This window comes from Scyliorhinus torazame, chromosome 18 (genome assembly GCF_047496885.1).
Source record: "Scyliorhinus torazame isolate Kashiwa2021f chromosome 18, sScyTor2.1, whole genome shotgun sequence".
NCBI lineage: Eukaryota > Metazoa > Chordata > Chondrichthyes > Carcharhiniformes > Scyliorhinidae > Scyliorhinus > Scyliorhinus torazame.
Genome location: NC_092724.1, coordinates 114,271,552 through 114,299,137, shown reverse-complemented (window position 1 = coordinate 114,299,137; position 27,586 = coordinate 114,271,552). Strand labels below are relative to the sequence as shown.

Here is a 27,586-nt window from a genome sequence, read left to right as displayed (position 1 = left end):
ATGAGCAAACTTTTCACATTCAGAAAAAAGAAAGACCAATGGTTTGGTAAAATATATTTTATTTGTTTCTTCATAATAAGAAACAGTATGCTTTTATTCAATATCCTAGAAAGAAATATTTTTATCTGTGTAAAATTAATTTTCTGTTGTACATACCACAAAATACTTGATTTACTTTTTTTTTTTACACATTAACTATTCTAAAGTACAATATTATCAGAAGAAATTTGCTCATATCCGTACTTTTGAACGCAGGCTGAATAAAACTCAACCACATATTTATTATTACAAACTGATAGCTAACCACCATTTCAAGGTATAAATTTACCCTTCGGAAGACAATGGATTGGATATGCTGCGACATTACACATCGGGCAGAACTGAACAGATGTGTGATTCATTTCAATGGCAAAACTGCTATAGAGCACTTTGCTGCTGCCTCAGTGCATTCGACACCATAGCATGTTATAGATAGCTTCCATTTTGTACAGAAACAATTGTTGTCACTGAAAGGTGGCATTTTGGACAAGATTTTCTGCTTGAAAAGCAAGAATGATTTTACTTTCAAAAGAGAAAACCTGAATCTATGGGTTAAAAGAGGATAGCATGCAAAGTGAGAATCCTAACAAAAATAAAAATGAAAAAAAACGTGAAAAATTGTGCTTCGTTCATTAACAAAAATATTCTGACTAATCTTAATAGATCAGTGTGGTTGTAGGCTAAATAACAGACATATGGATTGAAGCTCCCCTTTTTTATAAAAAAAGGCAGCATATTATTCGTAGCACAACACGGAAATGAGTTTGAATAACATTGTTGCAGATCTCATCATTGTGATCCTTATGGTTTTGGTTTCATGCCCAGAGCGCAAACAAGGCACTCGGATCCAGTAAAGGTTTGAAAATAGCCAAGACCCACAGGAACACAAAATGGACGAGATCTTCCGGCTGTTCGTGCCAGTGAGATCTTCTGCTCCCGCCGATGGTGGATTCCCGTCGCGGGTTTACCAACGGCGTGGGGTAGATTCAATGGAAGATCTCATTGACAGCAATGGGACCAGAACATCCCACCGCCAGCCAACGGTGGGCTGCCTCGGGCCGCCGAAAAACAAGCCACAGGGAAGCCAGAGAATCTCACCCAATAAGTCATGTTTTAGTGCAGTTTGTCCTCCCGGTTTCAACCTTCCTGCTTATGAAAATGTATGGGCACAATTTGAGCTAAAGTTCGAGCCTGAAAAGAACATCTCGATTACCAGTTGCCAAAGTATTTTGAGTTGTTTTATAATCAATTTCAGAAAATTTCTATTCCTTTCACTGGTGCAGATCAATATTTAGATTTGAACAAACTGTTCCAGCCAGAAAATGGCTCATGTTTCATTTTGAACTTTTGGTACCAAGTCTTCCTCTTATTTCACAACCATGTTACATTTTAGAACTTTTGGAAAAAAATAGAAATAGATGAGGGTGCCCGCAGTGCCAGAGCTGGCCAGTGAAAGGGCTGGACAACTCTGTTTTTCCAAAATCATACAGGCATTTATGGCAGCCCCATTGCTGGCCATTAGCAAATGACAATATCTTCCTGCCATGGGGTCAAGGGTATTAGGGTTAAAGAGATGAAGATTTTTTTTAGTTTACAGGTCACAACCCAACTGATCAAAGTTAGTGATGTGGATGTCTAAATACAATCGGGGAAATAAATGGATGCTTTTCCAGACTTAGCCCCAGGTTCATGACAGAGGGAGTTTGGAACCAGAATGTGGATCTCCATTTACGCAAACATCACAGAATGATCATCTAATCTGCAGTAATTCATTTTGTGAAATGAATAGAACATGGCTGCCTTTATGATCTTAAATTGAGAAGACAAAGCAGTGGACTCAAGCAGCAGGATACTGGTAATTATCTGTTCATTAGAGAGGCCTTGAATACAGTTGCTTGTGATTGAAGCAAAATATGGAAATGAGTTGATTACTTTTACCTTCTTGTTGTCAATAGGTAAACAAGATTTTCTTACGTTCAATGGCTATGGGCAGGCTCTGCACTGACTCGTACCATGTGACCACTTTTTGCTTTTCTGATGGACTTTTACAGCAAGAACTTTCTACCTGAAGCCAATGTAGACAGGCAAGGAGCCAAATGCCCAATTGTTAGACCATATGAATACTGAATACCCGTAACAAAAAGTTGTGCTTTGGGATATTAAATCTTAATTGATGAGTGACAGCACTATCAATGAGTAATGCAGTTAAAAACTGTGGAATGTTAGAAGATATGGGCTGATCTATATACAGTGTGGTTAGGCAGCTTAGTGAATTAATTGCTTAAGAATTAAAAATAAATTATTATAAAATAGATTTCTGTACAAGTTACATATATATATATAGCAATAAATTCACATGTCTTTGTCATAATTACATGAGGTTAAATTGACCTTAGTCCCAGCCAAAGTTCTGTCCCGTCATTTGGTAAAATTTCATGTTGAAAGGGCGGTAGAAGTCTCTCAGCCTCTGAACCACCTCTGGGTCAATGTTGGGATGGGTTCTGCCTTTTGTTTTGCCCAGGCAATGGGGTTTGCTGCTGCCCTCTGGCTTCTTCAAGCAAGGGAAGCCCTTGGTCTTGTTGAAATAGAAATGTTTGTCTGTGATGATCCTCTTCAGACCCAGAAAGTCTTGAACTTTGCCTAGTTCTCCTGAAGGGTCACTGATCAGCCTCTCTCCACTCACAAACAGAATCTGGTGCATTGGGAAATACTGTAGCCAATTCTCCAAGTGCTTGGCGTAGATGCCAATCTGAATCGCACTCCATGACGTGTCAATCAGGCCTGTAGTCCTGTTTTTGAAGGTCAAGCTCTCAAAGCTCGGGATGTCGGGTTTTTTTGAGAGAGTTTGCGTGTAGTCAGAAATAGCCCGAGTGACGGGGTCCCGAACCACCACAATTAGCTTGGCATCCTTGGACATTGCATAGATTCGGGCAGCTACCTCCTTGGTAACAAAGTAACTGGGAGTTTTCTCCATGGTAATTTGTCCATCCAGTGTTTTAGGCATCAGATCCCTAAGTAAAAAGAAAGATACTTTGATGAACAAAATTGTTTGAGGGATAAGACCAGAAACATTAAAAAAGTCATAAAACTATCTAAAACTTATGGCAAATTTAATCATATAGAATATATGTAGTGTTGTCAATAACCAGAAAAGACAGCATGTAACAGACTGTTTGGCAATTGATAATTTATTAACCTCAGAAATTTAATTTGCAGGTGTCTCAATGGACACAAAAGTGTGAGGCGATCAGGCACAGATAAGTACCTAGTAAAAATGGTTCTTGTCTAAATCATCTGGAGACGGTTAAGCACGAGTAGACAGAACATGCATAATTTCAATAACTTGTGTACAAATTTTTACAGACTGTTAAAATAGCAAAACATCCCAAGGTGCCCAATCCAAAATTTATGCAATGTTATTTGCTTCATCTGGTAAAAAGGCAACCACTTGAGATTCTCTTGGAGTTTACTGGATTGTCAGAAGGTCCTTGATTCCAAGATTGCCTCGTGTTATTGAAAGATACGAGCACATATTAAAACCAGGACATTGTTGTACCAATTCACATTGTGACTATCGTGGCTATTTAAAATCAATAGCAACTACAGCAGTTCAACAAAAAAAGGCTGAAGGGATTTAAACAATTCTGGTCCCTGTTTTCAATGTTCAGATTGCTGTAGAATTCTTTCCTGCCCAAAAAATGAAACTTGAATGCTTTGACAATGCCATTGTGATTTTTTTTTTTAAGTTCCTGGAATATGACTGTTAAAATATATTCTCTAAATATGTTCGCTATTGGGAGTTCACACATATTGCCAAACCATTGAGACTGTGTAACTGTATAACCAGTAACTGCTCTTAGACAATTGTAACAGAAACAAGACATTTTTGTTAAAATAAATAACATACAACTTATGGAAATATTCTGCTGAAATGAGCAACAAAACATGTTTATTCATGTTGTCTGTATCACTGCTGAAAGTTTTAGTCCTTACTGTATGCACACATAAGTGATTGGGAAGATGGGTCGCAGATTGTCGAACATATGTGCCTGGAATTTTCTCAAGTGTTTTCTGGTGGCAAATCATTGGAACTTCCTGAGGAATGGCGCAAATAGCATTTTTCACCAGGATTTCCACTGATCTCTCACCATAATTATAGCAGGAGAATTGCATGGAATTGCATGGTGCCATTCATTCATTTTTTCTGGGTCAAAACCCTAGAAACCCCCTGCCTAAAATCTTAATGGGAACACCATTAGTGTAACCGTAGCAACAAGGAAAGTCCACCACCACCTTCTTCGGACAACTAGTGATAGGCAATAAGTGCAGCACCCACCCAAATATTGTAACGTTCTGTCGCTGTTAAGTACATTTGGATCAGAATATCTATTCATTGGAAAGGTATTTTTGGAGTGGAGTTTTGGGGAATATACGAATTTCTTGCAGTTGGACTGTTCACATGCCCATGATTCGGTTATTTAGTGTTATGCAATTCAGATTAGGTACACACCATTCCAGTTACATCGAAAAACAATTTGTATCAAAACCCAATCGTTTGAGGCAAGCAAAATGGGAATATAGCACCCAATAAAATGTAGTCATCAGAGTTTAAATTAAGCAACCTTGAATTTAGAGGAGTGAACTGCATTTGTATATTCCCAAAATGTTTTAATCTATCAAGGTAATTTATGCTATTGACTACATAGAGAGTAACCACTGGGACATGAGTTCTATTTCAATCATTATGATTATTCTATTACACAATTTGTATTGCCTTTGCTAGGTTACTAGGTATAATATTTAGGGATCAGTCACATATTACTATCTTTCAAGAACAGTCTCATAATTTCATGAGGCTTTCTTTAAAACAAACAGCTTTTCGGCCAATACCTGTAGAGACCTGTCTAAGAACAGATTGGCCTGTTTTGCACATTTACTACAGTACTTGGGTTGGGCTCATTCCACATTAAGCCACAAAGTTTGGAGGAAATGAAATGCAAAGTTTAGGATGCAATATAAAATGAACAGTAAGTCCTGGATGTTTAATTACTGGAGAAAGGGAACAAGCATAGACAAAGGTCTATCAATTGCCCGTGGTCGTTTTATAGTCCAATCCCTGATCTTTACTTCTGTCTGCACAGAGGGTCACTGTGCTAAGCTGCTAACATGTCTCAGAAGAATATTCATTGACAATAGTCAACAGGTGAGTTGGGGATTTTAAAATGTTTCTTTTTTTAAAATTCAACTGCAATAAACCGGCCCATATAGAACAACTTCTGCATGCGTTTAATGGACAGGTATTCACTGGCTCCCTCAGATTAAAAAAAAAACTAGCAAGTGAATTAATGCGGAAAAATTGATGAGCTTGACAGTACTCCCAGGGACGAAGTTAGAAAGGAGTGGTTAAAGTTCAATGAGCTTATTTTTAGCAGTCGCGTTTATTTTAGGTCCTGAGAACACTTAATTCAAAGTAAATATCATTCTTACAGGAACAAAATTATATAATTTTGCACAACCTAAATTAGCTGAACTTTAGCAACAGAAGATCACTGAGAAATATTCCATTTGGATAGTACTTCAATGAAACGCAGATTAAAAAATTGCCAGAGCTTTGTATCATGGTCTACTTGGTTCAGTGATTCAATCTGAACTAGACCACATACCGTGTACAAAAAATAAATTTGCTGTGGGATAACTAACATCTGACTATTATTTAAAACAAACTGCAACATTTCCTGCAAACAGGAATATAGAGGAAGAGTTTGGTAAATTATTGCCTAGGATCTGGGGGCATTAAATATTTTTCTCATCAACATTGAAAAATATATTTTGTTTCAATCTTATTCTATTTATTTACTGATATCATGGGTTACAGCATTACCCTACGCAATGATATTCATTAGCTTTCTCAAAATCACTATGATCAGCTACTTAAGCATTGGAATTTAAATTCAGGGTTCTGCATTACAGTAGATTTACTAATCTCTTTTAATGCTTCATCTCCACCCTACAAAATATTCCATGTAAGATGCCTTTAGACATCCAAGGGAGTGTTTTCATACCGAAGACTTGCTTGAACAGGAAAGGTTTTATCAAAATGTACAACTTAATTCACAGCCCTCTTACACAATCATAATATCAGTCCTCAGCACAAGTCGTTTCCCTTGCCATCCAGCTCTTACCCAATTCACATTGTTGCGAAAGAATTTCAGCTTTGCAACAAATGTGGAATTCAACTTGTGCGTGACCAGACCCAAATCAAATGTTGACAGGCAATGCAAGACCATCTGAACATGGGCATTACACCAAGTTCAATGTAATTCCTAGCACTGTGCAGCAAAGCTTCCAGAGAGCTTCCATTGGCTCTTCTGTGATATTAAAACTGAAATGAAGTGGAGTTGGCAGCATAACGTGAGCCTTCTGGCTCAAGTGTGGCACCAAGCAGCTAGCATAACTCAAGAATAAATCGTACATGAGAACCTTTGTTATCTTCATGAGGCTCAGCCAATCCAGCCAAGATTATATTCTGAGAAGCTGTAGGACACAGCAGTGACCCAACATTGACGAAGTTCAGGAATGTTCACGCACCATATGCAGCTAACACAAATATATTCGCTGTTTCAGGATAATATTCCTAAGCAACCAGAGAATATACGTTGTTTACAGTTGACTCAGCAATAAGCTATAAAGAAATTTTGTACAGCTTTCAGTACAGTATTGCAAAGTAGATGCTCTGTGTGCTGTGCACAGGCTAGGACATCAACTCATATTACCCTGTTATTGAGAAGCAAATGGTCAAAATCGCCATTGGAAGCAGGAGTTCTAGCAATAAAGAAAAATAACATTCTGTATCATGTTGGACAGGGTTCTTTTTAAACACAATGGCCATTTGGATTCAGATCAACACAAAGTAAATGATTGCATAGGGGATTGCGGAGGGGAAAATGCGTGTAGTCCGTAATATATGTCTGATTATGATTTCAATAGTTTGAAAGCAGCTTGATGCACCATTAAATGAAAAGGGAGATTGCATCAGTATGATTTATATGGTATAGGTATTCTTAGATTATCAGCAAACAGATTTTCTTTCACATTACATGAAAACGTCATGTTTTCGAGTCTTTTGTTTGTTCCATTTACTTTTCAACGTCAACACACAAAGTGTCATGCACCATTCAGAATTCTAAAAAGAAGCACTAATGCTTTGGAGGAGATGTTCCCAAACCAACCAAACATCAAAAGACAATCTTCACGATCAGTGTCAAACAAAGGTTCATCTAACCCTAACCCTAACAAAAGCAAAGCATGGTTCCCTAAACATAGATTACAGCTTTAGTCAGCTGAACAGAAGGACCCGATTAATGGTTTGGCAGCCAAACCATCTTGTTGCCCTTTGAAACGTTAAAATATTAAAAAGGAAAAAATATTAGGATTCTTAACTCACCATTTAAATCCTGATTAAAATCAGTGCTCAGCCATTTTAATGTAAACCATTAAAACTAAATCAGTTATGATACTCAATGAATCAAAGAGTCTAACGTAATCAGGATCTAGCTCCTAAATGAGAGGGGAAGGTCCAGCCGCACCATTGCCAATATGGACCATTACACAAAGATTCTAAAGCATTTGCAATATACCGATGGTTTTGAACTAACTTATCTTTCAGACATTGCCAAAACAATGAAGTTGTTGCATCATTCATTGATTTGTACATCTAACGGAGAATAAGGAACCAAGTCTCCTGAAAGACAATTTACCATGCTAACCGTTCCCTCTCTTCAAGTCCAGTCTCCAAACAATAACCTAGCTCTCACTCCCCAAATTAACATATTAAAGTCAGCTTCATCTGAGTTCCTATTTTTATCCGAATCCATGAAATCATTTAAACCACTGCACCATCCATGTGTGAGAATATTACTGATCTCTCCAGACCAATAAAACAGGACCACGGACCTGTTTTGCCAAATACATTTATCATTTATCTTTCAAAGGTACTATCAGAAATATTAATTCACGTAATAGATTTATGGCAGCATTGTGTTTTACGGCAAATCTGTCAAGACCATTTTGCTCTTCCGCTGCTTTAGGACATCGCTATCCTGGCCAATCAGAAAAAATGAACTTTAAATTAAATTCTTGTTAAAAGTAAACCTACTTCATCAATCTCTGCCCCAAATACATGACATCAAACAGAGCTTTGAAAGGGAGATTTCTCTTTCTTACATATGGTTTGAACGAAAGGTAATGATGTACACGTGAACAATCACAATGCGCCCAAATAAGAAAGTCTCCAGTCATAAGGCACGGGTTGTATAAAATTAGAGCATGCCACAGTTTTTTCTGGAAAAAATCTGCAATGGATGAATATCTTGTGCTTAACTACTGTATAAATTCAATTAAGGCAGATTAGTCTTTCTCGATCCTGCCGTATTCAACTTGTACAGTCCTGTCAAACTTGGAAACACCTGTGCATTTCATTTACGTACATTGTTACCGGGTTAAGTGTATTAATACACATTATTTCCCCAAAGCAGAGATGGCAAAGCAAAACGATTCTAGAGAGGCCGCATTACGAACCCCCATATTCATGGGACCACATGTTATACAATGTTAAAAGTACAGAAACACATTCCCTCTCTTTTCATGATGGACACCAATAAATTAGTCCCTGTAGGTTCCAGCAGGGGTTGACAGGCATAGTAACACCATGTAAACAGAAGAGGACTATATTGCAGGAACCTCATGGCAACACTGTCAGATTTTACCTCCCACTCTATTGGAGAGATCTCTGGTCTCCATAGAACTGATTTTGGAGGCAAATATGTTGGGGACACATCTGTCACAAGTGTGCCCCACCACTCTATGACTCTTCTCTCTCTTGGGCAGTCTCTCAGGGAAAGGGATAACCCTTCCACTCCGGGAGGTGGGTTCTGCGGTGGCTGAATAGTTCAATCCTGGATTGATTGCGTTTGATGAGGTGGGTGGGACACTCTGGATTCTGCGCTCCCTTCCCGCTGTTTATGCTCATCCTCTGCATGCTCCACCCTGTGACACTCTAGGTGATTGGCGCCTTCGCAGATACTTCTTCTACAGTTTGTGCGTTCTAAGGCAAGTTATTTCCTTGTGTCGATAGGGATGTTGCATTTATTTAGCGAGGCTTTCAAAGTATTCTTGTAGCATTGCCTCTGCCCGCCGAGTGATCGCTTGCCATCGGGGAGCTTGGAGTGGAGTATTTGTCCCAGCAGTCTTGTGTCTGGCATGGGGACAATGTGACCCACCCATCGCAACTGGTTGAGCATGACCAGTGCCCCGATACAGATGATATTGGCCTGGGAGAGGACAGTCATGTTGATATGCCTATCCTGCCAGTGGATTTGCAGGACTTTGCTGAGGCAACATTAGTGATATCTCGCCAGAGGTTTGAGGTGTCTGTTGTACATTGTCCACATTGCTGATGTGTACAGAACGTCTGCGACCTGTAGACCATGAGCTTGGTGCTGGATTTCAGGTCTCGGGTCTTTGAACACTGTTCCTCAGGCGTCCGAAGACTATGACTCCATGCTGCTGCTCTCATACATGGCGCCATGTGCAGATGGATTACTGATTGAATTTACAGCACATTTCTTGGAAAGGTGATCGCAGCCAAATTCCAACTCATAAACAAGATTTTAAGTACAATGAGTTTGGAGTTCTACATTGCTAAGCCAAGGAAAAATAAACTGTAGTTCCTCAAAATTTCAAGAGGATCCAACAAGAATTACTCTCAACTAGGTTGATGACTTACTGACATTTTTCCAAAGTCTTGGAGGGATTCTCGAAACTAAGCAGTATTTATTGAAGTCAAAAAATGTTAAAAGTGATCAAGTGAACCATTGTCTGTTTCTTGACGTAAACAGCTGTATTTTAAACACTGACAGACCATTTTCTCAAGTCTATGTGTTTAATTGAAAGTTTCAATAGGTTTTTCAGTCAATGCATTGAGGGAGGGCTCTGTCACAATGTACAATTGATGACTTCTAATAGAGTTCAAAAATCCATACTCCACTGCTGGAAAGGACATTTATTTTCCCCCACAGCAGTATTTCATAGCATGACTTGAACTCACTAAAGCATCTGTGAGGGGAATATCACGCCAGTGTTGCCCGTTCTTGCCCAGGCTGCCATACAGCAATTATGCAACCTTCCAGAGGGAAAGGAGGAGGAAATAACTCAGTTGGGTGTCTTATGCGCGAGAAAATTACACCATCCACTGTGCGAAGGGTGTTGACAGAGGCACCCATTGTACAAACAAGTCTCTCTTCACACCATCCGCCATCTGAAGAATGCAAAGTGGCAGTGAGTTTCATATTATTGGAAAATGGGCTGAAATAAAAGCTATTAATGATATTTATTGTTGAGGAATCTTAAGGAATGTAAACAAGCGTAAAACTGCATACACCGTTAAAATGCTCTTGTCTACTTTTAAAATGAAATGCGCAGAGTGAAATTATCGTCCAGACCATTACGAGAACCAAAAAGTTCGGTTTGTGCGGTAAATCAGCAATACCCACTTAGCACTGACTTTTAAAGGTGAGGTGATCAATCTATTTATCTTGGGTGTTTGCCAGAGGTGTTAGTAACCTGTTACTGACCCATCTTATCGCTGAAGAAAAACAGGAGCATATCAAAGTGACAGTATTTTGGGGCCTCAGTCAGAACAAAGCTCTTAACACTCTTTAAAAAAGGTTACTTTTATAGCACCTGATCAGTCTTTCAGCAGGTGTGCACTACCCACCTCAGGCGGCTACGATGTGCTGGTCATGCTACACTTTTGAGAACAACGTTCGGTTGACATTTGTTGAAATTTGATCTGCTGAAGCGCAATCTAGCTGCTCCAAACTGTGTAGTGCAGCACCTTGTAGCCTCAGTCACAAGAAGTCGACTGCAACTGCTTCTGCTTTTTAAAATGCATACCTTAGCAGGCTGTGCAATAAGTAAATTTATCATGTTATTGGGTGTGAGCGTGGATTATTCCATAATACATTATGAATTTTAACAAAACCACACTACCTATCTTTGAGTCAATTTCAATGAATCCACTACTTTTGCTTTAGCCTGCGTTTAATTAAGGAGTTTCAAGCATCCTCCGCCATTTTACCAATTTGTTCCTGTTTTCCACATTGCGGCACGGTAGCACAGTGGTAAGCACTGTGGCTTCACAGCTCCAGGGTCCCAGGTTCGATTCCCGGCTGGGTCACTGTCTGTGCGGAGTCTGCACGTTCTCCCCGTGCCTGCGTGGGTTTCCTCCGGGTGCTCCAGTTTCCTCCCACAGTCCAAAGATGTGCAGGTTAGGTGGATTGACCATGCTAAATTGTCCGTAGTGTCCAAAAAGGTTAGGTTGGTTACGGGAATAGGGTGCAGGTTTAAGTGGGGTATTCTTTCCAAGGGCCGGTGCAGACTCGATGGGCTGAATGGCCTCCTTCTGCACTGTAAATTCTATGATTTGATATATTTTCTGAAAATGAATTTCAAAAAATGGATTAATCCACACGCCCTTAATTAAACGCAGGCTAAAGCAAAAGTAGTGGATTCATTGAAATTGACTCAAAGATATGTAGTGTGGTTTTGTTAAAATTCATAATGTATTATGGAATAATCCACGCTCACACCGAATAACATGTAATCTTAAAAGTTATGATCACCACCTTCTCTCCAAGGAATGCTGTACTTTAAATATCAAGTAACAACTGAAATGAAAAATTCACAGTGTAAAATAATTTCTACTGCTTGGCAACTTTAAACAGCATCTAGAGCTCGGCTACCACCTGGTTCCAGTGCACAATAGAATGATGCTAACTCTGGCCGGGATTGGCAAAAAGACAGAACAAATAGCTGGCTTGTTAACTTCCAACTAACGCAACTTACATGTTGGACTCCGTACCTCATAATTCATCACATAAGTGCTATGTGTGGCATAACCTCATTGTTGTCTGATGCATTAGCTCTCCTTTGGCATTTTAAGTTGCTGTGTGCAACTTAAAATTAGTGCAATAAGCTCAAAATAGGAATTTCAATTCAAGTGCAACCAGAGCCGAACTTGACACCATTTTGGAGCCTGGGCACCAAATGTTAGTATTACAATAAAATTAGGTTTAATAGAATCCTTTGCAGCTATCCACACAGGTAATTCCTGGGCAATCTTCTGATATGTACTGATTTTGTTGGGCGGCACGGTAACAGTGGTTAGCACAGTTGCTTCACTGAGCTAGGGCCCCAGGTTCAATTCCGGCTTGGGTCACTGTCTGTGCGGAGTCTGCACGTTCTCCCCGTGTCTGCGTGGGTTTCCTCCGGGTGCTCCGGTTTCTTTCCACCCATCCCAAAAGATGTGCTTGTTAGGTGAATTGGACATTCTGAATTCTCCCTCAGTGTACCCGAACAGGTGCCGGAGTGTGGCGACGAGGGAATTTTCACAGTAACTTCATTGCAGTGTTAATTTAAGCCTACTTGTGACCAAAATAAAGATTATTATTAAAGCCATTGATTGGGTCAAAATTATTTTCATATCAATAATTGGTCTGAATTTTAAAGTCCAACTGACTACAATCCATTTCATATCTTGAAAGCCTCCTTAATATTGTAACTGTTCATAGATTTCATGGTACCTATGAGCTGTAATTAAGTTTTGTGAGTGCAGAATCTCAGGATACTGTTCCCATTTATGGCCCACTGACACTTTGGATGCCATGCAGTTGGAATTGCAATTGTATGCATTCATGATTTCTGAACAGTCACATTCAAAATTCCTCCTGCTGTATTATATGATCAAAAAAATTGTCAAAGTATTTTTATCATCCAAGATCCGAGAGTTAATTATCTCCTTTCAGACATTCCTTTACAGATACTGCTCCTCAGAAGGTTTCAGCTTTCTTGAGCCCAGCCAGGATTATTTTGGGAATTGGTAGGAGTATTAAGAGCTGAGGAATTCACTCCAGAAGTTGAAGGAACCACATTAGCCAATATGTGCACACAACGAGGAAGCATTGTCCATTTATGCTTTATTTGGTGTGACCAACTACTCCCCAAATGTGTCACTTTGTGTCCAGAGTGGCCTCCTGAAACAGGCCTCATGTGCCTTGAATATACAAAATAGTGGGTCAAAAGTCAATTTAAGACCCTGTTTCAAATTCGGCATTAACGTGGCGGAGCACGCACGAGTTTTAGAGGATTAGCGAGCCTTCTTTAGAGATGTCACTGGTGACCGACCTCAAAGATATTTTTTTTTTAAATGTTATTCTTTGGTCTGTAAAGCTGGGTGGCAGAGGAGACCTGCTCCTGGCTCCAAAAGAAAACACTGCAGGCCACTGCCAGGCCAGGTTCACCAGCTGCAGCATACTCTCACTGCACTTCCTTGGACATTACCTGCAAACCAGCTCAGGATCATTACTGCCCAAGGTTCTAAACCAGCGAGCCAGATTGCAACCCTGGATTTGGGAAGTGAGGCTCAAGGCCCAAGTTTTAGTGAAACTAGAATCACTTCTTCAGGGGCACATTCTGGATACGGCATCTATTTTGTGCTAGTTTCCAACATTGCACAAAAAGTCTCAGACACTGTATTTTAGACAGGCATTCCCATACACCAATGTGACCGTCAGAAATTGTTATTTTGCTTTTGGATTCCCCATACTTCATGAATGCCAACACATTCTGCTTGTTAATTGGGAGACACTTAAGGCATGATTCAGTAATGTGCACTTACCTTCATTGCCAGTAATGAAAAATATGATGGCATGATTTTAAAGGTGGCAGCAGACAAAACAATTTCTACAGCAGCCGTATTCAGTTTTGGTAAGAATGCCACAGCTGTTCCATTTTTTCCCCCCTTTCTTGTCCCGTAGATTTCTTACCCCAGGGTGTTGCAATTTCCAAGTCAAGCTGGAGGTTTGGAAATCCCTAGGTCCATGCAAAATCTTCCACATCTGTGAACTGATTCAGTTACATTCTGGACCATTCTATCTCATGCTTGGAAAGTGGGAGAATTATTACAAGTCTATGGGATGTTTTAACCATGGTCAAACTGTGCTGGTATCACAGTCAGAGGGAGTGTTGACATTCAGGATCCGTTGTTTTAATAAGAATAACTTAAAATTATTCTCTGCTGCTGTTTCTTTGCTTGGCTGGCATCGCTGTGGAGAAGTAGCCAATTAAAGTCAAATGTTTCCAGTTACATCATTGCACAACTGTCTGTTGCTTGTTAGGAGGCATTTCAGACTCTATAAGAGACATACCGAAATGAGCTAAGGAAAACATTAATAGCCTGCCATACCTTCAATGTCGAACAGTTTGCAGTCAATTAAGAGTATCATAAACCAAATAAGTCATTAACTACCAACATATACGAGTAAAATCACACAATTAAAATGTTCTCATCTGCAGCTGATTAAAATGGAGACCGCAGTATTTAATGGAAAAAAATTGAACTGTTCCTTGATGTATCTCATATATGGGAACTATTGCGACTACAAAATTAGCGGGAACTAATTATCCACATTGGTTAAGCCTCAGTAGCAATATTTTACTTGAGAAACATCAATCTACACACAAATTACTTTATCGACTAAGGATCTTCATGGGAAGAAGCCCTCAAGGTGTCAGATGCTATTATAACTTTATTGCCAAAATTAGCATGCATCAATTTCCTGGTAGAATAAAATAAGCTATTTATGCCAAGTCTGTGCCTCTTGGTGAATCGATGGGTCACTGGAGCATTAAGAGTTAATAATTGATATAAGTGTAATGAAAGTAGTGTATTCCTGGCTCTATTCTTCGCTCTGGGTATTTCTTTCCTCCCTCCTCAATTTTGCCAATAAACATCTTTGCAGGCTAGCATATTGTTAAATAAGTGTCTGACATAAAACTTAAAACCCAGAAAATAACCCTTCCATTTGGTTCAAAGCAAAAAGAATCTTGCTGAGCATTAGACCTACAAGATCAACTGGCTTCTTTTGATCCAGCTGACTTCAGCTACAGGGGAAAGAAAACCTTAAAAAGGAAGAAAGAATACGTGTAAAAAGAAGTTTGATGAGGGGGCTGTTTGAATGGCCCTGAACAATAATTGGCAGTACACCATGTGTGCAAAGCTTACTGCCAACATGGGTGTTTGACATGAAGTTCCTGTTGGACTGAATCGCTTTTGTTTCCACCTTCAGCAGGAGATTCCTATCTCGCTCAGCCATGTTTTCCCAACTGTTGTGGACACATTCAGTGGTGGCCGGCAGGGGCCAGGCCACCCCAGTAGCCTCACTCCTCCCCTCTCCCCATGCCCCCCTTACAATTAGTCTCTGTAATTCAAAGTGAAAACAATCCACTGCTTCCCAGTGCGAGATGAAAGGAGTTTGTGCAGCAGAAGTAATTTTGCTGCTGTGAAGGGGCCACTCCAGGCATTGTGTCCGCTTAAGGAGTTGGAACGGGATTGGCTGGCAGGGGTTGTCATGTGATTCTGCTGCTACCTACTGTTTTTATGGTGCTTAGGTAGAGCTTGTTGGGATAACGGTCACAATAGAATACAGGAGAGAAAGTAATCTTTTAATGCACAGAGGAAAGTGTTTTATTTATACAACACAAGTTCCTCCAATGCTTTTGAACCTCATTACACTCACTAAAAAGTGCTTTTCATGCTGAACATCTTCTGAAGAAATCCATTGTCCTTTGCCTCACAGTGGCCTAATTACCTAAAACTTTAAACAAGCACATTTTATGGTTTGAGATCACAGCTTTTAGGACAATGATACGCTGAGCAAACCACTTATGTTTGCAAATAGTACATAAAGGTAGTAATGTTGTCAAGCAACAAAGGGTAGATAGGTAATTCACAATAATTCTCATTTGGAATTTCACAATCTTATATTCGTGATTTTGCAAAAATGAATATTACAAATAAAGGTGAAAGGCATGAATTGAAGTCAGATTGCATCTAAAAATTTGCCAGTTCTGTATATCAACATCCAGAACATCATCTTTCAAAAAAAAAAGTGAAACTCAGCCGTTGTCCAAATTCACGCTCTACAAACAAGCCTAAACTTAGGCTTCTAATCGTTTATCTCGGTGTGACATGTTTCAGATTATTCTGTTCTGGTTGAATCGTTCTACAATTTACATTGCTTTTAAAACCAAAGTAACTAACTTTATTCTGCAAACATAGTCCCAAAGCGAAAGAGTAACTGTTTTGTAAACTAAATGCACTCAATGTGCCTCCAACAAACTATCAGAACAAGGTTGGCATGTTGCAACCCCTGAATGCTTTTTAATGCAGTTATTTCCAAAGGCAGAGAAGCGATGTGTAACCTAACATTAAACCTGTCTAGCCTTAAAGTCTGTTCAGAGCAGAGGAGGTGGCAGTCAAGCAACTAAAGAGAAAACGAGGTTTGGTTACTTTGTTCTTTAAACTGCAGGATATTAGCCTGACCTTTCCCAGAGTGCTGCTGGCCCAGTTGTCCATTAAAAAATCCAGAATGTAAGGCTAATGAGGCATTTGGGTCAAGAGCTTGCAAACTAGAGAAACAGTCAGGGTCAAAAACTCTGGTAACATTTTTAAAAAAGTCTTCAGTGGGTGTGTAACAAAGACAGAAACGCAGAGCAAAACAAACAAAAATGGGCAGCTGCAATCATGTTTTGAACCCAAAAAGATCCTTTGCCTTATGGAGTGACTGAATGACACCGAACTTGCACATCAATGGAAAATAGAAGATTCTGCAGTATTTGTATTATTACTTTGCAGTTCCAAATTCAACGATATGTTGGTACCAACATCTGTGAAGCCATTTCTTCAATGTTCTGGCTAATTGTAAGAGGCAATAATCTTTACTTCACACTGAAACGAGCTTGCATCAGTTTTCAAAATGCATGCCAATGCCAACTATAGTAATGCTGTAAATTTACTGGCTGACATTAAGAAAGCAGTAATTCTCCTGATAATAAAAATGAAGCATTATTGGATAAAAATTAAAGCTTAATACAAAAACAGTAAGCCAACGTAAGATGCAATATTGCATTGATCTCATTCTGATGGTCCTTGCCAAGTAAAGCATTAAATGATAACAATTCGATCAGCAAAAGTCACTGGATGATAAATGGTTATACCTTTGCAATTTTGACGTAATTCAATGTAATTAAATATAGTTGAATTCCATTAATCTGGCTGAAGACTTCGACAGTTTATTATTAATAATAATAAACTAATAATAATAATCTTTATTAGTGTCACAAGTAGACTTACATGCAATGAAGTTACTGTGAAAATCCCTTAATTGCCACACTATGGCGCCTGTTCGGGTACACTGAGGCAGAATTCAGAATGTCCAATTCGCCTAACAAGCGCGTCTTTCGGGACTTGACGGAGAAAAGCGGAGCACCTGGAGGAAACCCACGCAGCCACGGGGAAAATGTGAGAATCTGTACAGAGTGACCCAAGCTGGCAATCGAATCTGGGACCCTGGCGCTGTGAAACAACAGTGCAAACCACTGTTTTACCGTGCCACCCATGGTAGCTTAATTGAAGAACTAAGGATGCCGTAACTTATTCCAAAATCTTTCCTAACGTTAAATATGCATTTTTATTTAAACAGATTCACCAAAACTAACTACTCTCCTTGGTGTGTTTAAGCAGATTTAGTATTGGGACCAATTAATTTACAATAGAATTTCTCAAATTGGGCGAGTCCAATTATTAAAGCTTAACTGGAAAGGAAAATCCCATGTTTAAAGCTTTATATCATAGGTGACCTGGGTTATGAGGGTATTTGTGCAATAAAGTATGAAACCACAACAACCACTGTAATCCTCAACTGAGAAACTGCAACACACACAACTAAGTCAGAATTGCACTGTTGATTGCATGGCACCTATGCTAATCACAAAGTGAACATGAGGGCAAAAGTATTCTTGTGGGAACCTTATGCCAGCATTAAATGCAGGTTTGAATAATAGATTTTCTGGTGCTGCACAAACTTCAGAGGTTTGATTAGTTTTAGGGTAACTGCCTCAGGGGATATTCAAGAGAGTGGCATTAGACATTTACAGTTAGAAAAACACCCAGTAAGTCACTGATATGCAGATAGTGAAATAATTCATTCCTTTGGTTACACAAATATTTTCCTGATCCTTACACAAACTTTCAGATCCTCAGGTGGTCTCCTTCCAGTTGATAAAGTGTGGTTGTCAATGGTAAGGCACTGACAGTCACTTTATCATCTGCAGAAGGAATTCTGAAGGTTTTGAAAGTCTTTGTCACTTCTTACCTCAATTGCTACATCACTTTTCCTTTACAGTATCAACATCAATATGTGGTTCAGTAGGTCATTAAATCGATACAAGAAATTTATTAGGAGGTATTGATCACAATTGGTGTGCTTGATTGACTTACGTTTTGGCGTCTCAACCTAATCTGTAAGACACACGTTGTGAAAAGTTCTGAATGCACTGTCCAGGTAGTTAGGTAAAATGAATGTTGCAGTCAGGGCTGCCTCAGCCACCAATAAGAAATCTTACAACACCAGGTTAAAGTCCAACAGGTTTGTTTTGAATAACTAGCTTTCGGAGCACAGGTCCTTCCTCAGGTGAGCTGCGCTCCGAAAGCTAGTGATTCAAAACAAACTTGGACTTTGACCTGGTGTTGTGAGACGTCTTACTGTGTCCATCCCAGTTCAACGGCATCTCCACATCAGCTATCAATGGTTAGGAGCAGGTATATGACAGTTTAAACAATGGTTGTGGGGGAAAATGTGTTCAGCTACAGCTAGAATAATTCTCCTTACACATTTTTTAAATGAAGTATGAATTCTGCATATCAATTTCTCTTGCAAATTTGTTTTTAGGTGCAGACACTATCTGTGTGCTTATTTCTTGACTCTCAGGAGAGTTCAAAAATACTGCGTGATCCTGTTTGAAATGCTGCAGCTGTCAAAAACAAACTTCCCTGATTTTGAAGGGAAATTTGTTTCACGTTTTATGAAAGGTCATTGGAAGTGCAGCAGTTGAGCATTTTGTTCCAATGTCCTTCTGTCTCTTTAATTGCCACAGAGTTGAAAAACATTTGAATGCTGTGCCAAATGGAGTAATAAGAATGAGATACAGCTTTTGCTATTCACATTCCCCCAGCAAATCCACCACAATTAATGATTCTGTCTCATTAAACAATTTATACATTCTTTGACTGGTTGTCCTCATCTTATCTATAATTTTGAAACCAGCTCATGTCCTGTATTTTACTTTCCCTGTCAGCAGAACACTGGTTCAGGCAGGTTAATTAATTATAACTGCACATAGAAAAGCCTCAATTCCTGTAAAACAAACACCAGACTCACTCTGGTACAGATTCTTGATATGCAACTCATTAAATGGACAATATCTGGGCTTTTTGCTATAACCTGCAGATAATCCGGCAGACTAATTGCTCTGAAATATAATAAATTAAACTGAAAGTACATTTCAACTGTCTTTAGAATTTCTGTATCTCTCAAGATGAATCTCATCAGATTCTTGGTCACTCAGTCACTCACAATGAAAACATTGCCACATCCAATGGTAATCATTGGGATGTTAAGGAAATACTGAATTTAATGAAAAGAAAGTCAATAGAACACTGCAATTTGGTGCAAAACTTAACATGCAAAATTATACTTTATTACCCCTTCTCGTTGTAAAGGGATCACTAATCATTCAGGTGACTATACAATATAAGTTGCCCAATGACCTATCTGGATCTATATTTACAAAACATGCATGCAACGGTACCTTCTGTAACTCCCTTGACAATTAATAGCAGGTACAGATCCAGCTTACTCTCAAGGGAGTGATCGTCTTTAAGTACAAGCAATATATTGAGCATACCTAGTTGTTAGCCTATAGATGGGCAACACAGAAGTGGGAGTATGATAAGAACTATGAGATTGTGTTTATTGTTTTCTCAGGGGTACTCGCTTCAAGTGCTTTTCCTTGGGTGATTAAAAAATGAATGTTAGCTGAATAAATCGGGAAGTGCTTGATTGGTTGACAAATTCTGCAGTTTCAAATCTTCTCTCTCTTGATGTTAGTTTGTACAAGGATGCAGATCTCAATAAAATAATTGCCCAGAAATGGGTACAAAGATCAGTTTGGTGGTATTAAACGCCCCTCGGTACAATCAGAAAACAAACTTGACATAGTTTCAAACAAAAACGCTTTGCTTCTGTGATTTTATACTGAGCACTTAGACTGCACACCAGGAACCTTGATGACTCAGTAAATGCTGACTTTCCTGTTTCACATCCTCTGAGATGGGGTGGGGGGGGGGGGCGTTATTTGTGTGTGTTTACGGACAAATTGAGTCAATCTGGGTAAGAACCTGGTTGACGTAATCTCCCTGGGTCTAGATTACAATGGGAATCTGATCATGAATCGGTACAGAAAGGCTCGGTGTTCATACACGTACATCCATTATTTGCAGAACGGAAATCCCTCAGGAGTAGATTCACTTATATGAGGTTCCTGGACAATAAGAATGGTGTCATTTGCATGGAGCCCGACTTACGGGGGTTTATTTACCGACGGGATTCCAATCGAGAGATAGCAGCTGATCTTCCTAATTAAACAAGGAAGCCTCCCCCTTTCTTTTCCTGTTCCTTTTGCTCCATATGTTAAGTGACAACCACAGCCATGTCTTATCAATTACAGCCCCCACCCCCATTCATTCACTGGGCACAGATCCTCCTTTAGGAATCTGTTGGGAGCAAAAGTGGATGTGGCTTTGTGAAAAATGGCTTCGTCCTCCCTATAAGAAGTCTTGGAAAATATATTTTAATTAAAGGCGATTATTTTTAATTCTTCCCTTCCCCATTGCCATAAAGAGAAGAAAATGGTCAGTCAGGTAAGGAATAGCAACGTAAGAAATGCGCTTTTCACACAAAATAAAAACCTCCATTTTGGTACTTATTCAGAAAGTCTACACATGTTTGAGGGGGACATTCGTGGCCAAAAAAACGTCGTTCCTTCCAACGGTGATAGTGCAGATGGGTTAAATTAGACAGGCACTGCTAAACACGACCAGTCATGTTTGTTTGGTTCTTGTCTTAAATCCGGCGAAGTTTCTGTTTACTAATTCCTAACTCCTCAACTATAATTGAAGTTCTTCCAGTTTAACTTTTATAACACTTTAGTGCGTTTTGTTTGTGTTTGGAGTGAACTGGGTGTGTGGAAAGGGGGGGGGGGGTAGTTTCACATTGGGCACGGTATTTACTGAATGTTTTGACAATTGGAATCAATTGCACACGGTGGACCAGAGATGGGAACGAGAAAGTGGGTCCCGTTCACAGTGGGTGAAATGTACCAATGAAATACCAATTATCTTGAGAAATTGAAGAAGAATTTTAACTGCAGATCCAGTGGGTGGTTGAGTTCTAGTTGTTACACCGACGCTTGATTCACAGAATCCCTGCAGTAGAGGAGGAGGCCGATCGGCCCATCGAGTCTGCACCGACCCTCCGAAAGAGCACCCTACTTCCCACCGCCCCGCCCTCACCCTTAAAAAGTTGAAGTAGGCGAAAGAGAAGTTTCGAGCCGCACATTTGTGACTTCCACTGGAATATTAACATCATATTAACGCGGCAGGATTAGGATCCCCACGTCTTTTAAATGCCCTCTGATGGATTTGTGTGGAGTGAGGTTCGAGGGCCCAGTAGGGTGAAGCCGGGAAAAGAAAACAGCCCCTTGTTTGCAATCTTGCTGAGATTGGGCCACCACTTGTGTGAGTTCAGCCCGTGAGATTGACAGAGGAGCGGAGCCGGAGCTCGGGAACCTGGTGGTGGCAGCACTTCACACAGAATGGAGTTGGCCACCTGTCTGGGCAACTCACAGAACCTGGCCAAAGATCTGCCTCCCCGCCCACCGTCTGATCGTCAGCTATTTTTAAATATTGGGGAAAGGCCGAAGGTTTAACCCGTTTACCCTCCACCGCCCCGCCCCCCCCCTCAAAAAAAGTTACAATAAGCATTTCATTTTTCATTGATTCAATCGACTGCACTTTGAATTTCTGACGAAAACTTCCAGTCCGCTACGAATTTTGATAGCCATGATTTTTTCTATAAGAAATGTGGATCAGTAGTTACTTTCTGGGAGAGAATGCCGGTGATTTGGCCTGAGTGGCGACTGAAACCGGATGGAGCAAACTCAGGGCGATCTGCAAACGCTTCATACAGAAAAATCGTAAATGATAGGAAACAGCCTTCGAGTGTACACTACTGTGGTTTAACTAAACTACCATGGATTAGCTTCAGGTCAGAGCACCCTGGACGTTCGGGTCTGGACTTCAACTAGATTAGAAGCCCCAAAAAGATAAATGCTCATCAACATCCAGGTAGCTTTTTCCCTCTTTTTTTTGTCAAGTCGTTCCTTGCCACTGCAGATCAATGACGCCAAGGGCTAAGCCATCATTTTGTCCTCACCACCCCCCCACCCCCCCCCCCCCCCAGTGTTAGAATTAGCCGGTGCTTGAGCCGCAGTTACAATTCTCTTCTGGCCAAACGACCAAACCAGCTACCTCCTGGCCGATGGACTCTTGTTTGTTTGTTTTTGCTTCCACCGTCCAAAACCTCAGGGGTTGGAGAGGAGAGGGGGGAGGGGCGGAAACTGCAGATATTCGACAGCGAATGGGAGAGGGGAACGAAATAAACAAAATAATTTGCACCAGTTTATTCGGTATATTTAATTTGAGCCCAATGCGCAAGTCATCTGAATACTGAAGTGGATGTTTAACCAGATTCTCTCGATTCTATGGCGGGAATCAATTGGAATCTGAATTCATTAAAAAAAAACACAATTCAGAACCTGCTCAAGGTTTGTCATCGATATTTATGTGCGGCCTTGGCTTCAATGTTAGGACATGGTAACTTTTTCTACTTTATTGGTCAAAGGCTACTTGATAAGGACGGACATTTCAGAAACTCCTAAACTTGTCTCCCTTATTAACATTCTCTATTAAAGGGACGTTCAGGTTTCCTCAGTATAAAACTGGGAGGTGTTTTTTTTTCATCCATTGACAGGACAGATAATTAGATGTTGCTTTCAGGAGGATCTGAACTTGTCAAACACTCCCCCAGGACTCTGACTGCAGATTGGTTTAAGACAAAGTGCTGATAACACCGGGGAAGGATGCACACTTTTTTTTTTGCGAGTTTGTTTTAATTTCCTCTTGGTTAACTTTGATTTGCTTCCCACACGATCCATGGGGCAACAACTGAACGGGAAACGGCGCAGTTTGAGACGAGCGCCCAAATGAACCGGATTGATAATAAGGGTTGCAGCATTTACAAACATTGGGTGGGAGAAATTCTGAACATCTATTTGGCTTCACTCATTGACTGTTGTGACTGAGTAAAATGCAACCCAGAACAAATAAATGACAATCTATCCACGTTAATGTACCATGTACTCAACGATCCAATGTATTGTTCTAATAGAAATGCCGAAAAGAGAGAGATTTACAGGGAAGTTTAGTGGCCAGCAATAAAATCCAACATTGGAATCCCAACAAAATCATACACAAACCACAAGCCTGTAAAAAGGTATGAAAATCTCTCTCGGTCCCTGATCAACTGCTTCGTCATTCGCTCTAAACGCTGGTTTGCGGTGAGTCACTAGGATTTTATGACTCATTATTTACCCATTTTAAAGACGCTAAAATCATTGAATCGGCGGCACCAAATCTCTGGTTACATTTCCTCTTGATTTTTTTTATGTTCTTCCCTTCGGGTCAATTAAGGAAATAATCCATAAATCCATAACTGTTTAAAAAAAAACAAATCGGATTTTAACGACTTTTAAATTGTACAATTCATCAGGACATTTTAGACGGTTCCTCTTCGAGCCACTGCAAGGGTTGGGTAGAAGGATTTTTTTTTAAGCCTGACATTTTAATTGTCGAGTAGTTAAAAGCGGGGATAATTAAATCAAGAAATTTTCTCAAACTCCCCATATCTTTGAAGAAGAGTATTTTATCATCCAGAAAACTTCACATCAATGTCTTTCCCTCGAGGCGAGGCAAGTCTGTGTGTGTGAGAGGAGAGTAAATCCCCATCAGATTCAGCAATCTCGCCAGCTCTGATCTTCACACCTTTTTACCTTATCTCAATTGAAACAAATCTTTCAGAAAGAATGCATCAAAGGAATGGGACATTTCATTATCAGGTGAAATCAAATCAGCTCTCCCTGCTGGGTTGTTTTAACGAGCAATCTCCCATTCCCTTTATCGCCACACTCCCGAAAGTTCAAGAAATCCACAAATCACAAATGTTTTAAATAGGGAAGGGAACAATTCAACTTGATTCGTAACTCGCGCCCACCCGACACAAATGTAGGGCCGAAGGGAGGAAAGCTTTAGAAGACCTTGTAAAGAGGATTAGCCCTCACTGGATGCAACTGTATTTCCAGTAATTATTGTCAATCATCTGAACAGGAGATACTGAGAGTCATTAGCTGAGCTCATTCTAAAAAGGTGGGTGTTTAAGAAGTGTCTAATCAGGAACATGTGAATGAAAACTGGGCTATCATCGGTTCAACCTGAACTCTTTCGAAGTTGGGACCCGGGAAAAAAAGCGACATCCGAGGCAGTGAAGAGAATAATTGTTTTGTTTGAGGGTCGGTGAGGGTGAGGCATGGCGCCTTTCTCTCTGCATGCATGTGTTTAACGTTAAACCATCCGCAAATTGTACATGGCATTCGGATTAACTGCAGCGGGTCTCAATATCTCAAGGAGCAAATGGGTCATTAGGAAGATTTTCCAACCGCTGCGCCCCCCCCCCCCCCCCCAGCAGGGCTGGAAAGCAGAATTCTCACTTAGCCCGCAGTCACTGGAAAATCTCTTGTTCCTGTGCATCCCGGTTTATTCGCAGGGTTTTTATTACCGAGCCCTTCCCTGGCTTGTGGGATTGAAGCTGCCGGCTTTCACCTTTTGAACCGACACAGTATCCCCCTTTTCCTGGCCCACTATGGAGATCTATAAAAATGAACGCACACTGCCTTCGGCTCCCTACAGTTTGAACCTGACGAATTTTGCCCCATAATTTATTTTAATGATCTTTCGTTCTTACACTATCCCTACCAACCCATACACGCTGAAGTTACTCTAAGATTAAAAGGGTGACTATTTCAGATCAACTTGGGCTGAAATTCCCGACTGAAGCTCAAAATCAAGCAGTTAGTTACCAAACTCTCACCCATCGTCTAACAAGCGGTGCGATTTTCGTATACTACACATTCTGACACATTGCAGTTCAAATTCTAATTTCAGATTAGAGTTTTGCAGCGGAGTTTCGGGGATACATTGTTTAAAAGCGCGTTGTGGAGTTCGTACGATCCCCTGTTTGCATATCTACAATAACTTTATATCATGTTGTACTTGTTTTTTCTGTTATAACTGGCCCTATTCGCCAGTCGATTTTTAAAGTATATAACTCCTCTCGCCCGGCTGTGTACATCGCTTGGAATCTTGTTAGAAGTGTACATTTATGTGAGCCTTGTAAAATTGAGACAGTGAAAGTAATACACATACACACATGTGCTAGATTTTACACACATTCTATATTATATATTCCAAAGAGGTCGCCCTCCCAGTGACCAAACCATAACTCCCCTTGAGTGAGCGGAGATATAAAATGCCAGGCATCGTAAATCGGGTGTGAGAGGGTGAGGATCGAAGCTGAGCTGTTATTACAACGAGCAGAAGAATGATCTGCTTAACTCATTTAAACTAAACCAGGCTCTCTACTGACTGCTCAGCACAAGGTGTTAAAATATGTCGGCCTTAAAGCTTTCAAAGATTTCTGTAGGGCTGTGTGTGTGGGGGGTTGTACAGTCTAGGGGTTGGGGAGGTTACCAAAGAAATGGGAGTTTGCCCCAGTTTGGTTGGAGGTGCTGGGCGGAGAGGTGCCCCCAGCTCTCTGAAATTCGGATTTTGTTTCTACAGACCAGGCATTTCACACTGCGGTGAAACAGCGATTCAGGCGAATTTCGCGTCCAGCTCCCGGCGGGAATCACTCGTTGTCCCGTGTGGACAGGGAATCCCTCGCAACTCACTCTTTGGGAGCTGGGGTCAGCCTCCTTTGATTCAGCATCATCCTACTCCCCCCCCCCCCTCAAAGAAAAAAACCCAGCAGCAAACCCGCAGATACTTACTTATACCACTCCATGCCCTTATCGTAGTGTCTGTCGAAGAAGTGCGGCTCTGCCCCCACCGCCCTGATGTCGGGATGGACCCGGAGGAACTCGAGCAGAGCCCGGGTGCCTCCTTTCTTCACCCCGATGATGATGGCCTGCGGGAGCTTCTTGGCTCCGTAGCTGCTCAGGTTGAGATCAAAGGGCTTGAGCGAGTGGCCGCTGAGGGCGGTGGGACTCTCCTCGGTCAGCTCGATGGTATCTTCCTGCAGCAGGTCTCTGGAGGCGGATCGGAAGGCGAGTCCGTCCCGGTCCCCTGCCTCCTGCTGCTGGCCTCGGAGCAGCAGCTTGGCTTTGAGCTCGGAGATGCCGGCTCCTCCGGACCTGTGGCGGGCAGCCCCGTGCTCCTCCTGGCCCAGGCTGGGTACGGAGAGGCAGAGGGCGGTGCACGAGTAGAAGATGTAGACCCACAGCAGCAACATGGTGAAAAGCAGCAAAAGTTTCTTTCGGAACGCGGCCGGGGAAGGGAAATCTGAAGGATACCAGCTCAGGCTACATTCCATTCCGGGTGGAAGCGACTCATTGTTAACCAGCCACAACTCCTACACAAAGTGCCGGAAGATGATCAAATCCGTTCCCATTATCTAGAAACCCAGCCTGTGAGCGCTGCTGACACTCAATCCCATCTGAATGTTCATTGCGGCCACTTATTGAGAAGAGCTCTCCGCCTCCGCCTCCGCCTCCGCCTCTGCCTCTGCCTCTGCTGGCCCGCTCCCCCGTGTATCCACCGCTTGATGCTGCTAATTCCGAAAACTCAATCCCCGCCGCAGCCTCTCTTGATATAAAAAGGGGGAGGGCAGTGTGCTGGCGGCTGACTGACACCTACACCCACCACTCAGCAACCTTCCTGCCTATTGAGCAGCTCAGGGGCCATCCAATCAGAGGGGGCCGAGGGTGGCCCCGCCCACCTGGCCGGCTTTCCCGCCTACCGATTGGCTCCCGGGCCATGATTCAGGAACATCAAAGGCAACACACCGAAATGTGTGAGAGGGAGAGATCCACCTGGTTCTGGGTCGCCTCCACCTTCAGCACCCTCCCCCACACCCCGCCCCTCAACCGGTAAATGACTGGAAAGGGGGAGATGGTCCAATTTGCTGACACTCTGGTTGACAGCCCCCCCCCCACACACACACACACACTCAGCGAGCTGATGCCAGAGAACGAACTGAGAGTTCGAGAGCTGCACTTTTAACCCATAAAAAACCAGACTTCGGCACCCATTCATTAATGGGTGGTGGATGATGGATTCGTTCCTGAAAGGTCATTTCACCCGGGGGTTTTACACCTTGCGAACGCCCAGACTGTGGAATTCCTCGCGAAGGCTTCTCAA

The 27,586-nt window shown here is 41.2% G+C and overlaps 1 protein-coding gene across 1 annotated transcript; it reads right to left on the bottom strand.

Annotated features, from left to right (window-relative positions):
• Positions 1-42: 42 nt before the first annotated feature.
• LOC140395428 (heparan sulfate glucosamine 3-O-sulfotransferase 3B1-like) lies at positions 43-27,006 on the bottom strand. The gene is made up of 2 exons (XM_072483161.1): positions 26,218-27,006; positions 43-3,050 (listed from the first exon to the last, which is right to left on the bottom strand). Exons 1-2 carry the CDS (start codon positions 26,757-26,759, stop codon positions 2,432-2,434), a joined length of 1,161 nt encoding a protein of 386 aa, XP_072339262.1. The 5' UTR covers positions 26,760-27,006; the 3' UTR covers positions 43-2,431.
• Between the last annotated feature and the right edge of the window lie 580 nt (positions 27,007-27,586).